The sequence below is a fragment of the Peromyscus maniculatus genome, chromosome 11, assembly GCF_049852395.1.
Source record: "Peromyscus maniculatus bairdii isolate BWxNUB_F1_BW_parent chromosome 11, HU_Pman_BW_mat_3.1, whole genome shotgun sequence".
Lineage (NCBI taxonomy): Eukaryota > Metazoa > Chordata > Mammalia > Rodentia > Cricetidae > Peromyscus > Peromyscus maniculatus.
This window is the reverse complement of record NC_134862.1, coordinates 35,714,846-35,729,361: the sequence shown is the minus strand read 5'-3', so window position 1 is coordinate 35,729,361 and position 14,516 is coordinate 35,714,846. Positions and strand designations below refer to the sequence as shown.

Below are 14,516 nucleotides of genomic sequence, written 5' to 3'. Positions count from 1 at the left end.
ACCTCCATACATAAACACATACACACAAAAGAAACAGTAAAGTCAATAGAGATTCAGAGTTGTATAGCAAATCTGAGACTAGCCACCCACACAGCTATGTCAGAAGCCATTCATCAGTAGCAGAAAGGAATACGCCTTAAGGGAGTTTTAGCCTGAAGCTCTTATTGTACATATAAATGCAAGGAAGAGTTCTGAGTGCAAGGTCTACATGGGCATTGGGAACACATTTCTAACCTTTTTAAGTCTATATCCTTCCATGACATCCTACCACAATCATTTATGTGATGCTACTGCCCATGAATATCGGGTTTGAAGGGTACTGACCCAGCTTCAGGTGGTACTTTTGTGTGTTTGTTCAAAATAACTTTCCCTTCGTCTTTACAAAGGGCTTTCATGCTCCACTTTTTTCCTTCAAAAATTTGAAATATAAATTGTTCGCTTTGAGTGTATGTATTAGCACACGCCTTGCACTGTATGTATTTTGAGGTCAGAGGACAACTTTCGGGGTTCAGTTCTCTGCAGGCTAGATCTCTCTGTTGTTTCTGCTGCTCTGTGTACCCCAAGGGTAGCTGATCCCTGGGCTTCTGAGTGATCCTCCTGTCCCCGTGCCCATCTCACAGAAGGAATCCTAGAGTTATAGATGTGTGCTACTATATGGGGCTTTTTGCGTGTCCCATGGATCAAATTCAGATCATCAGGCTTATGCTAAGAGCACGTTGACTTGCTAAGCCGTCTTACTTCCTTCTTTTTAATGTTTGATTTCCTCTTAATGGTCGACTTTTTTGCTTATGTTCGCTCCCTATACGGTAGTGAACCGAATTCCCAGCATCTGGTGTTTTTCGTGCCAAAGAAAGCTCAAAGGATCACAAACACATTCACATTCTCGTATATGTTCTCCAAACCTCAGACGGCTTAAACCTGCCTGAACTTAGAGACTGGGGAGGGTTTCCATGCATCCCAAGCCATCACATTGAATTTAACCTTCTAGAAGGTCGTTTTCATGCCACAGCCAGAAGTTACCAAATGACTGGAGATGAATCATCTGTTTAATCATTTTTTTTTGTATTGCCTGACAAAACTGTGAGGAAAACTTAAAACAGATAACCTACATTTAATGGATAGGGTTTTGGCAACTGGCTTGGATTTTTTTTTTCTTAAGCTTATTTCAGCCAGGCAGATGAAGAGAGAGATGTGCAAATAAAGAAATCTGTGTCCCCATCTGTGGTTTAAGTTTTTTATTGCCAGCACCACACCATGTGGCTTAGAGATGTGTACAAACCTGGAGTTGACATTTACCAAGACTTACATACACGACCACTCAGGTTATAGTCAAGTTAGGAAAGCACACCAATTAATAGGATGTTCTGAGACTTGAACACTCACAAAGCACTCTTTTTGGCTGTTGACTTGTGATGGATTTTCATTGTGTATTTGGCATGCCTGTGTACGTGGAAAATGACAAATCAACCTTAACTGCCATTTCTCAAGTGTTGTCCACCTTGTTTATTTAAAGAGGGTCCCTGACTGTTCTGGAGCCCCCCAATTGTGCTAGGCTGACTGCTCAGCAACCCCAGGGTCCTCCACCTCCACAGCACCTGGTTTTCAGCCAAGAGTTTTATAGATATAGCAGAAGTTTTCATCGTGAAAAGAGAGAGATTTAAGTTTCATGTTTTCTGTTTTCCTGGGTCTCTGGGGGCTAAAGAGAGAAAATCATTAGTAATGTAATTCATTTGAATCCACAAGTGACTAGCTCCCTGCATTGAATCAGAGCCTAGGCCTCCCTAACATGAGATCCAAACTCTAACATGCTTCTCAGGTTTGGAAATGCAGATATCATCCTCAAAAGTTTTAGGTTCAAAAACTGAGGAGACAGCTCAATCTACAGTGTTCACCTTGTAATCATCAGGCCCAGCCAGGTGCAGTCTCCAGAACTGATGTTTAAAAAGAAAAGCCAGACATGGTAATCCCAGCTCTGGGGAGACAGAGGTCTCTCTGTCTCTCCTGGGGCTCGGTTGCTAGAGAGCCTAGCTATTGTCGCAGTCTGGGCCAGTGAGAGACCCTGTCTCAAAGGCAGACCAAACCAAACAAACAAAAACAAGGGGGAAGACACCTAAGGAGCAACAGCCAAGCTGTCCTCTGACAACAACCTGCACACACAAACACATTCACATAGAACATGTGTATACACAGAACATGCACACAAATAACATGCATGCATATATACACATATCAAAAATGTTCTGATTTTGGAGTATTTCTGATTTTGAATTTTCAGAGAATCACCTAAAAGGCTAAGTGAATATTGAAAACAACTTGGAAGCAATTTTGGTCCTAAGCTATTTGGGTAAGGGATCTCAGGACATAGTGACAGATCACTGACTACAAATCATGTGAGCTAACCTTTAGTTGTTCAATGTAACATCCCAAGTCTATGCAAAAGGCAATGCCATGAACATCATTTGTTTGAGTTTTGTAAATAATAGTGAGGATACATACTGGCTCTAAATGGACCTCTCAAAAAAATGCCCCCTTCACTTTTATACACAAGACAGCTTACAACCAACCATGGGTCCTTTGCTCCCTGTTCATCAGTTACCCCTTAATACTCCTGATGAACTCATTCCCAAGGATAGAGTTACCAAAAGATAATTGCTTAAGGTTTCTTCCATGGTTAAGAGCACTCGCTCTTCTTCCAGAGGACCCAGGTTCAATTCCCAGCACCCACGTAGCAGCTCACAACTGTCTGTAACTCCAGTTCCAAAGGATCCTACATCATCACACAGATAAACATGCGGGCCAAGCACCAATGCACATAAAGAATAAATCATTTTTTAAGAACACATTAAAAAAGTAAAATAGACAGGTTGTTCAGTAAATTATACTGAGCTGCTGTGGAGTCACCCTGGCTTCAAGGATGACAACTTGGTTTGCTTTGGATGTCCTGACTATATGGTGGTTAAGTGTCTTCAGGAGGTTTCTGTGTCTACCTGCCTGAGGCTGCTAATGGAGACTTAGTGAGCACCACCGCATCATCAGCTTTCTCCCAGACTGAGGTAAAGAAATGAACTCTGATTATGAAAGGCAAACATCCCTTGATTTTTATTTTCTCAAAATCAGAAAAAAAAAAAAGCCAAGCAGGTCTGCAAATCCAGTCCTTCCAGTCCCAAAGTCTATGGTTTCTTGAGTCTTCAGATTCACCTTGTTTATTTATTTGCATGTATGTTTAGTGTGTGTGTGTGGTGCATCAATGTGGTTTGTGAATGTGTGCATGTGGATATGTGTGAGCTTGCAGGTGTGGAGACCAGAGGTGACAGTGGATGTCTACCTCCATTGCCTTCTACCTTATTCTTTGATATAAGGTCTCTCGATGAGCCTGGAGCTCACCAGTTAGTCTAGCTGGCCAGTGAGCTCCAGGGGCTTCCTGTCTCCACCCTCCCAGCTCTGTACCACTACACCAAGTTTTTCACCAAGTTCAGCTCTTCATGCTAACCCGGCAGGCACTACTGAATGAGGTGTCTCCCCAGTCGCCAAGTGGGGATTTTGTATCTCATACCTGAAGTTGACAGTTGAAGAAACCCCATGGGAAACATTTTCCAAACCTTTCCTCCCCACCACCATTCCACACTGGACCTCTGTTGACTGCTCCTGAGCTGCTGTTGACCTTTTCAGTAAGGTCACTTCCTTCACGCCTGAAGTCTGAGCCAGGTGAGACTCCTAAGCTGGATCACTTTAAAAGAGGTCCTTCCAGAAATGCCTGTATCTGGTTCTGAGAAAGGGAAACACACCCATCCCTTTGCAAACCAGACACTCCCAGTGTGCTCACTGTGTCGGGAACAGAAGGTTCTGAGTCCATTCCTTTGTGAGATTCCTCCATGTCCAGCTGCTGACCAGCCTCAGTGCATCCCAGATGTGCCGAGATGAAGAGTGCCCACATGACCAGTGTCCTGAGAAGTGGGATTTTTGTCAAGGAGTCATGTGGTTTTTGTTCTAACCTCAGCTTTGAAATGACTGGGCTGCCGCCATGTCCTAAGTGGTCCCGAGAGACTTGTGCGGGTTGGTGGTGGTGACAGGTGTGAGAGCTTGCATTTGGAGACCAATAGGAGACAAATGGGGCAGTAGGAATAGGTGAGAGGGTCAGCCAAGGTCAGAGATGTAATTGGTGACCTTGGAGGACTGAAGCCTGCTGGTACATTGAATGACCCAACCCTTGAACTCATTAGCAAGGCACCTTTGGCAGCCACACTCACGAATACAGATATGAACTTGACATCTGTCTAGGGCAAGACCAAATCAACTCATTGGAGATTCCAAGCAGGCTTAGTCCTGTGAACTTTGTTCTTACTATAGCCATTTAATTATTTTATGAGTTCTTATAATTCTCAGAGAAGGGAAATAACTGGCCTCAGAAGTACAGTATCCAACACTTTTTCAAGTTACAATATTTTTTGTGAACTGCAGGAAACTAATAGTGCTTTAAAGAAACTGCAGAAAGATGCATCAGCACTTTCAATACAATCCTGGCTGCCCAAGGTGGATGCATTCAGAAGGAATTTGCTTGAGGGTGAAACTCTGGCATCTGCCTGAGCCCTTATCCACAGCTCATTTCATAGGTTCTTGAAAATGACACCTTCACATCCTCCACAGTTGGCATCTGGGAATTTTGGAAATTAAAAAGAAAAAGTTGTTAATAGCAAATGGGTTTTGAGTTTGTCTGCACACATAGTCCTCAGAGAACTTAGGAATTCAAAGAGCCCCATTTACAGATTGTGGTATAGCAGTGCTGTGTGCTGATGGGAAAGGAAATAAGGGGACAAACTCCAGAAAATTCCAGTCCTCAGAATGGCACTTACATAGAGTTCCATCACTCTTTTGTTTTGGACCCCAAATTTGTTCTCTGTTCTATCATCCACAATGCATACAAGGTCTTTACTAGAGACCTAGCAGAAAGAGTCTGGCGTAAGAGGTGGGGATCACTGAAAACAAGATTATAATGTCCCTTTGTTGTGTCTGTGTGTGTATGTAAGTGCACATATGTGCATAAACATGGGGAGACATGAGTTTGATTTCAGATATATCCCTCAGTTTCTCTCTATTTTATCATCTTTTATTGTGTGTATGAGTGTGTTCCCTGCATGTATGTCTATGAACCATGTGTGGGCCTTGGGCCAGAAGATATCAGACAACAGTGTCACATCTCTTGGAACTGGAGGTACAGACAGTTGTGAGCTGCCATGTGGGTGATGGGAATTGAACCTGGGTCCTCTGTAAAAGAAGCGAGTGCTCTTAACCACTGAGCTATCTCTCCAGCCCCTATCATTTTTTTTTTTTTAATACTAACAAGGTCTCCACTAAACCTGGAGCTCACCACTTTGGCTCAGTTGGCTAACCAGCCAGCCTTGGGATCATAACATACTAAGACACCCAGGATTGTTATATGGAAAGAAGGAATGTGGGGAAGGGAGAAGGGAGGGAGGGACGGACAGACAGACGGACAGATGGACAGACTTCTGACAATTTCTTCTTATTCAGAGAGCTCATCATCTCTCCCAGCAATCATAGAGTCTCCTTAATTGGAGAGAAAATAGAAATGGTGAATGTCTTATTTAGTGTCCTAACTAAGGCAACTTCCAGAAGGAAGCATTTCATAGGGGACTGACCTCCTCACAGTTTCAGAGGGTGAGTCCATCCATATGACCATCATAGTAGAGAACATGGCAGCAGACAGGGGGTGGGCATGGTGCTGGAGCAGGAGCTGGGAGTTTACATCCTGATCCACAGGCAGCAAGGGGGGGCAGACAGACAGGCAGAGAGACAGAGACAGAGAGACAGAGACAGAGATAGAAGGCCTGAAGGCGGGCTTTTGAAACCTCAGAACCCACCCCCAGTGACACACCTCCTCCAACATGGCCACACCTCCTAACGGTCCACCAACTGGGAACCAAACATTCAAATATATGAGCCTATAGGGGCCATTCTCATTCAGACCACCACAGGAAATGATCTGTAAGGAGAGTTGAAAGTAAAGCTGACCAGGTGGAGGCCCTGAAATGAAAAAGGCTAGAATTCTACCCTTCCGATCTTAGGGGGGAAAATGACCTCTCAGAGCTCAGCCATTGGAGTCAGGGCCCCACAGCCCATAGCTGAACCAGATCCCATGGTGTATGGAGGGGGGGGGCACCACATTGAAGATGGGGGCTGTGCTCTGCCCCATTCCAGGTATCCTGTGAAGACGGAAGCCCCTCTTCATGCAGGAACTCTGCTTCTACATTAGCTACTTCGCTGTTGCTGTAATAAATTATCTTAATAAACTATCGTTACCAAGACAACTTGCAGAAGGAAGAGTTTATTTGTTCTCACAGTTCCAGGGAGATAAAAGTCCATCCATTGTGCTGACCATACAGAGCAGCAAGTGATGGGCATGGCAGCAGAGGGAACAGAGAAGCTGAGAGCTCACATCTCAACCGTCAGAGGAGGAAGCAGAGAGAGTGACCTGGAAGTGGGACAAGACAACTAACTAACACTCAAAGCCACCTCCATGTTGTACTTTCTCCAACAAGGCTCCCCTCCCGGAGGTTCTGTAACCTCCCCAAATGGCACCACCTACTGAGAACCAAGTGTTGGGATGCCTGAGCCTATGGAAGATATTTCTGAGTGAAATCACCACAGCTTCCTAGTATTTCCAAAAAAAAGTACTAAAATTTCCAGGTCCTAGAAAATCCACCTTCTTTGTCCTTTTTTCCCCTCTGTATTAGAAAAGTTTCAGTGTGCCAGGTGGTGGTGGCACATGCCTTTAATCCCAGCACTCAGGAGGCAGAGCCAGGCGGATCTCTGTGAGTTCGAGGCCAGCCTGGGCTACCAAGTGAGTTCCAGGAAAGGCTCCAAAGCTACCCAGAGAAACCCTGTTTCACAAAAACCAAAAAAATGAAAAAGAAAAGTTTCAGTTTGCTACTACTTACAGCAAAGACGTTTAAGGAGGAGAGCGGGGTGATGGGCATATTGGAGTTTGATACTAACTGATGATGAAATGGGGTTATATGTGGCACAGATAACATTGTTTGCCTCTCGGGTCTGTCCTAATACGTCATCAGCACACTGAGTGTTTGACCCATGTTACCATTTATGATCCCGTCCCTTTTCTACCCTCAGTGTGACAGATGCCATTCTAAATTCCAGAGATTGGCTAAAGAGCAAACGTTAATGCTTGGAGCAGCCTACAAGGAACTGGAGCCCACTCTTGTGCAGAGACACCCCGCCCCCAACTCAGATGGCAGCCATCCCACAAGCCACCGTTCCATAAAGCACCGGGGACATGGTGGCCAGTAAAAACAAAGATGATGCCTTGGCTCTTCCACCCCGTCCATGTCCAAACAGTGCTGAGTTCTATCTCTGACCCATGTCTAGACTTGCAAGGCCCCGTAAGGTAACAAGGACATTTCACTCTGAAGTTTTACTGTATGAGCAGAAACTCTACATTACAACCAGATTTTGGAGGCTACCTCATTAGCTTTTATAAACCACATTTCCATCTTAGAAATTAAATAAGGAGTAATTTTTGACAGAAATTTTCTACATAAACTTTTTCTGAAGATGAGATAGAATGTACTGAATTTGTCATATGTGTGGTAAAATCAGCTTAATCTGATTTAGAAAATACTGGGCTGTCTGGAAGGAATGAAAAATCCAAAAGGTGGAACTAGGGAGATGTCTTAGTAAAATGCTTCACCATGCAAGCATGAGGACCTGAGTTGGATCCCCCAGGACCTATGGGAAAAGCCAGCAGTGGAGACAGCTGTAAACCCAAGCTGAGAAAGAAGAGCTCACTGGCTAGCTAGTCTAGCTGGATGGATGTGCCTCAAGTTCAGTGGGAGGCCATGTCTCAAAACATAAAGTGAAGGGGGCTGGAGAGATGGCTCATCAGTAAAGAGCAAATGCTGCCCCTGCCAAGGACTCAGCTTTGGCTTCCAGCACCGAGATGGCCCCTTACAACTCCAGTTCCCAGGAATCCATCGCCCTCTTCTGGCCTCTGGGGGCACTGCACTCATGGTGCATGTACATACATTCAGGCAAAAACACTAATACACATAAATTAAAAAATAAGGTGGAACATGATTGAGGAAGACACCAGACATTGACCTTTGCCCTTCACTTACACACACACACACACACACACACACACACACACACACACACACACGAACACACACAAAGGGCTGTGATGAGTTTTGTCACTACATAAAGTAGTAATTCAGAGTAGCCCTTCTTTAAAAGGTGTCTATCACACGCATATCACATGGTTGTCGCTGCTCTGACCCCTAAGTACATTTGGAATAACCTGTCCTCACTGTCCACTTTAGAGGCTGGGACTGAGTCAGCCACTGAGTGGTGATAATTCATGCAAGAGACACGCCACCCCCTTTGTCAGGACATCACCCGGGTCAGTTATGTGTGCTCATTACACACTTTATTTCTGTTATTAAACTTCACCTAATTGAAGCCATAGGAGCCCCAGACTGAAATAAAGATAATCAAAAATAATGGTTGGTCTCTAATGATGGATCCTTTTTCTCTCGACACTCTAGAGAACGGTCTAGTGCATATGGGCGTGCAACTGTGGCCACCCATAATGGGCCAACCTTCTTACCTCCTTATGTGAAGGAGATACTTTCATATTCATGCATCTCACTGGATATTTAGTACACTGGTTTTCAAATGTGTTGTTTTTCCTTTATGTTATCATCATCATCATCATCATCATCGTGCGTGTGAATCCACACAGTGTTGGGGGAGGGGCATGTTTGCCACAGTGGGCATGGGGACGGCAGAGAACAGTTCTATGGAGTGTTTTTCTCTCCTTCCACCTTTCCATGGGCACATGCGGGTCACCAAGCTTCCAAGACGAGTAAGTGTTTTTGCCAACTGAGCTGTCTTACCAGTCCTTTATCTAAATTCTTCTTCTAAATACCTCCCTCAGGCTGCCTCCTCTCCTCCAGATCATATGCAAAGAAGAACCGTTGTTTTCCTATTTTCTGTCATCCCGCTCTAATTTTTCTCTGTTTTTCTCTATGTTAGAATCAAACTGCCAGATGAGAACACTGGACAGTGGGATTGGAACCTTCCCTCTCCCAGACTCAGGAAACCGCTCGATGGGACGATACATATGCCAGCCGGGCTCCCCAGAGGACACTGAGCCCCTCCCGCCTCTCCAGCCAGCCCCTTGCTTAGCTTCCTCTGCCAGAGCCCAAACCCTGGAACGTGAAGTGCCTTCCTCCACAGACAGCCAGAACTCCTCTGAGTCCACCATCATCCATTCCATATCGGACCCCAGCATGACGGCCAGAGGGATGCGTCCGCAGAGTCACCTTCCCAAGCCCACCTCCTCAGGTAAAGTGCCATCTACTTTCCAATGGAATTGTTCCCACCATAATAGCATGTTTGCTGATGAACATGTAAAACTGCCCAGCAGGAGACAAGTCACCCAGTGACCTCTGCCCCACTAAAATGCAGATTTATGGAAATCTCTGTGTACCCTCAACCAAAAAGTGGAACAACACACATGAGACCTTATCAGGGGCTGGAAAGATGGCTCAGTGGGTAAAGAGCTTACATTAGCAATCACAGGAACTGTAGTCCAATTCCTGGAACCCATGTGAAAAAGCATGTCTGCAATCTCAGTGTTGAGAGTTAGAGAAAGACCAATCCCTGGGGCTTGCAGCAAGTCCAGACAAATCAGTACACACCAAGTGAGAGATGCTATACAAGATGTCTGAAGAACAACACCCCAAGTTTCTATCCATTCTCCACACAGCAGAATACACACACACACACACACACACACACACACACACACAATCACACGCATGTACACACTCATAAACATACACACATGCACTAATTAACAAAATGACATTATCAACTTATAGTATTTTGTTAAGGGGTGGTATTGGTGAAATTATTAAGGCCACCCCACATAGCTAAAAGGGGGGTTTATTTAGTGCCATAACTTACAAGTGAAGAGATAGGTAGGTTGCAGGGTCTGAGAAAGACTTAGCACAGTCCGGCGGTGTTCTCTGGAGAACTCTGCTCAGTCTACCTCCAGCTTCCAGGGTCCAGGAACCAAGAGAGGCTGGGCGGTGGTGGCAAACGCCTTTAATCCCAGCACACTCGGGAGGCAGAGCCAGGTGGATCTCTGTGAGTTCAAGGCCAGCCTAGTCTAAAAAAAAAAAAAAAAGGAACCAAGACAAGAGAGGCGGCACATCTGGATCTCGGGTCTTCAAGGTCCTCTATTGGCCCCGCCTTGTAGGCGTGACAGTTACCGAAGCCTCAATGGGGGTTGGAACTTCCAGATCAAAGATGGAATGGCTACCCACTGCAGGGTAGGCATTCATAGGAGGAAACAGCACACCAATAGATGGCTATGTAAATTGATGAAGAAACAAAAGCATGCAATATATATTCATGAGATTTATCTTTAAAAAAATCCATGTAAGCCTTATTGAATATAGGGGTTGGAGAGACAACTCAGCAGTTAAAGATGTGTATTGCTCTTGAAGAGGACCTGAGTTTAGTTCCTAGAACCTTCACTGGGCAGCTCACTACTGCCTATGACTCCAGCTCCAGAGGATCCAATACCCTCTGTGGCCCCTGAAGGTGCTGCACTCATATGCCTGCACAGAGACACATCTATACACATGATTAAAAATAAAGGACATCTTTTAAAAAAGGATAAATTGAATATAGAAAAATGTAGCCCCAACACACTGATGTAAGTAGAATGTTGTGTGTCCTCTAAACAGAAACTATATAAGTCTCCTGACATACTTCTATCTTATTACTGTACATTTACATGCTGCTAAACTATAAAGACGTAGTGTGATTGATCAGCAGTAGATTGTGTGTTGACTGAAGAGGAAAGTAACTCGCCTTCCCATAGAGACCTGCCTGCAATCAATGGAAAGACACTTTTATGAGTAAAGACGAGGCCAAGCTAAGGGTCAAAGTGTTTCCATTGTTCCTCGATTAAAAATATTTATTGCAGACCAGGATGATGCTCAATAATTCTTAACAGGTGTGGTTGTGGCGCTGACAAGATGTGTATTAGCACATGAGCTAGAACTCTGAAACAATGCTTTTGTTTATGGCTAGAAGGTCGGAAAGGAGCCACATGCAAGGGTTATATTACAGGTTTCTGAGAACTTAGACGAGAAGGCTGTTAATTAAACATGTTTGAATGGATGTATCAGACTGTTCCTGTGACTAAATTCTTCACACAGAGACAGCAATGGCCAAGGGGCCTCATCAGGACTTGCGCTCCTTCCCAGCCAAGGTTACATTTTTAAAGGCCGTAATGCATATTATTTTTGAAATAAGTGCAGTGTTAATTAATGGCCCAGCCTCCAGAGCTTCAGGGGCGAAATCTTAGTTATAGATTATGTGCTCTATGCCTGAATAGTCGCATGTGTGACCTCAATTCGGCAGCGGGCTGCCGAGTAGACTCCATGATTAAACACTGTCATTATAACAAATTGAATAGAAACCACAAGCTTTGAATTGCTCCATAAGAAGGGGACAGGAAGGAGATTGTTCTGATCTTGCCACTTATATTCACTGCATCCGAATCCCAAGGGTTGTGTCTTAATTAAATTGTCACAAAGAGGTGTAAAAAGGTTGTATATGGGAGACAGTGAGGTGAGCAGACAGGAGGCCATCTTGGGGTCACCCACCCTGAAGTCTCCAGTCCATGACACCCACGGAATCAGGGCTGCTTTCTGATGCTTTCCTCGGTGACCATTTGTTAGGCGAAAAATTATGCCGTGCAAAAGTTTCAGGAACGAAAAGGAAGGCAGGTTTCATTTCCTTCCTTCCCAACAGCTACTTCCTGTACGATTTACACAGGTGAACATGGCCATTTCCTTAACCCCATTTCAAACACGGAGGCATCCGAACACATTTCACAGTGTTAATAAAAGTCTAATTGCCTTATTTTCTCACCCAAGCAAACTGCTGTGGAGGGCTGTGTGGCATGTCCTATGGATAATTAGGGTGGGTTTTTTTAACTTATTTTTTAAAGTTTTCATACAAGTATATTGCGTGTTGTGCCTGCTCTTCTTCAAACTCCCTCCCCGCTCTGTCCCCCTCTCTCCTGCTGGTCCCCTTTGCCCCCCTACATACTTTCCCTTCTATTTTCATGTCCTCTGTAAATACATGGTTTTGGGGTAGCTATAGAAAATATGCGAGAAAACATACAGTATTTGTCATTCTGAGATTGGCACAATTTGCTTAATATTTATTTCTGGTTGCATTGTTCTCCTGAAAATACTTCCATTCTTCTCATGTATGTTTTCATCAGATGTTCCATATCTGTATCGGTGTGTGTGTGTGTGTGTGTGTGTGTGTGTGTGTGTCCCCATCTATATCTATAAATATATATGCCACAATAGGACGCTGACTTACAGAACACCTTCCTTGATCATTCTTAAAGAGAGTCACCATTGGGATCCTTCAGCTTCAACAATAAACACACGAGAAACATGCTCGTCTTCCCTAGCCATCAGAGAATTGTAAGTCAGAACACATTAAAATTCTGTCCTACCACAGTTAGAATAAAGGTTATTAAGGAAACAAGGAGCAACAAATGCTGATGAGGATGTGGACCAAAGGGAAGCCTGAGACACTGCTAGTGGGAATTTAAACCGTCCAGCTACTATGCAAGTCAGTGTGGAGATCCCTCAAAAAACTAGTAAATCTTCCATATGACCCAGTTATATCACTCCTGGATATTTCTCCAAAGGACTCCGAAACAAGGCATCCCAGGTACCCCTGTACATCTGTTCTCACTGCAGCACTGGTCACAAGGGCTGAGCTGTGGCACCAGCCTAGGTATCCATCAGCAGATAAAGAAAGTGTGATTTGTATACATAGTGGAAATTCGTTCACTTGTGATGAAGAACAAAGTCATGTCATTTGCGGCAAAATGCATGCGACTGTAGATTAGCATACTAAGAGAATGACGCCCGTCTCAGAAAGGCAAATATCATGCGTTTCTTCTGACTCTTCTGTAGATACATAAAATTGTGTGTGTATGTGTGTGTGTGTGTGTGTGTGTGTGTGTGTGTGTGTGTTAAAGTAAAAGTAAAACTGTGGAAGGGCACAAAAGGGAACTAACAGGAGTGAGGGGAGGCAGAAAAAGGTGAGTAGGGGTGTAGAAGGAAGAGTATGCTCAGCACATAATATATACATACACAAAGGTCTTTTTTTAAAAAAAAAAAACAAAACAGCAATGGAAAACAAGGATCCACTGCTCCATGATGTTTAGGAAAGGCTGAAAAATCAGATCTTCTCCATGGCAGTTCGTAAGGGATCTAGTATTAGTCCTCCGAAGTTCTCTTCTCATTGCTGTGATAAAACTAAAGCACTTAAGAGGGAAAGGGTTCATTTGGGTCCACAGTTCCTCCGAGGAGATGCAGCCCCCCCGTCACAGTGGGGAAGACAGAACAGATGGGAGGAGACACAGTAGGAGCAGGAGGCTGACTGGTCATATCGCATACACACTCAGAAAATAAAGAGAACCGGAAGTGGGGCCAGGCTATGAAGCCTCACGGTCTCTTCCTCCTGACCCACTTCCTCTAGTGAAGCACAACCTTTTTAAAGGTTCCAGAACCTTCTGAAGCAGCATGGCCAGCTGGGACCAAGTACCCAGATGCATGAGCCTATGGGAACCATTTCACATTTAAACCTCAGCAGCCTCCAAGATGTGTTCATTATTTGATAAACAACATTGTTTGAAAGATAGCCTTACTGTTTCCTTACAGTTTGCTTGCTGAACCTGTTTTAATGTGGAAAGTCTCAACCTGTTTTGAAAGATGTCAGATCTCAGGGCAATAAGCTTTAGGTCTCCTCTGTAAATACGTATACACAGTTATGAAAATATTTGGGCAACATAGACTCAAATGGGGAGCAGAATGTCAGGAGACCCAACTTTCCCTATATTCAGACCTTCACTCTATTTTTAAATGTGCCCCCTCTCCTTTCCTGAATTTGTCAAAGGTCGGTGAAAGTCTGTTTTTTATTTAACATGCCTTCCTTCATTTAGGAAAAACCAGTTTCCAAAAGCAGAATGAAGCAGAGTCAAAGACCCAGCCTGGCCCCTCATTTGACTCTGCTGAGGATGCAGTGGCAAGTGAGCCCCTTTCAGGATGGAGGGGTGAAGATGCTACCACTGAGACCCAGGTGAGGGGGTACCATCTACCTGTGTGTCCTGATTGCAAAATCTGAGCTCCTTGAACCCTATAGAGATAGATCTAATTTTAAATCAAATCTTCACGTGGGTTTACCAAGTCTGTATCAGTTACTTTCCTGATCTCTGTGATAAAATACTGGACAGAAATAATATAAGGGAGAATCGGTGCATTTCAGCTGACTTTCAAGGGATTTCAGTCCACGGTAGTAGGGCACTGTGAAATGGTTCCTTTCCAAGGCAGCAGAAGTTTACAGCTAGGACCTCTTCACCTGGTGGTAGC

General features: G+C 44.3%; 1 protein-coding gene across 18 annotated transcripts in view; it reads left to right on the top strand.

Moving 5' to 3' along the window:
• The window catches only part of Nckap5 (NCK associated protein 5), a 934,454-nt gene that overhangs the window by 859,673 nt on the left and 60,265 nt on the right, over positions 1-14,516 (top strand). For 15 of the 18 annotated variants that reach the window (XM_076547254.1, XM_076547253.1, XM_076547264.1 and 12 more), the window contains 2 exons: positions 9,070-9,381; positions 14,090-14,226. In XM_076547254.1, coding sequence (XP_076403369.1) covers positions 9,070-9,381; positions 14,090-14,226 — 449 coding nt within the window. The remainder of the gene's footprint in view (positions 1-9,069; positions 9,382-14,089; positions 14,227-14,516) is intronic. The other 3 variants (XM_076547261.1, XM_076547267.1, XM_076547266.1) reach the window with 1 other exon arrangement.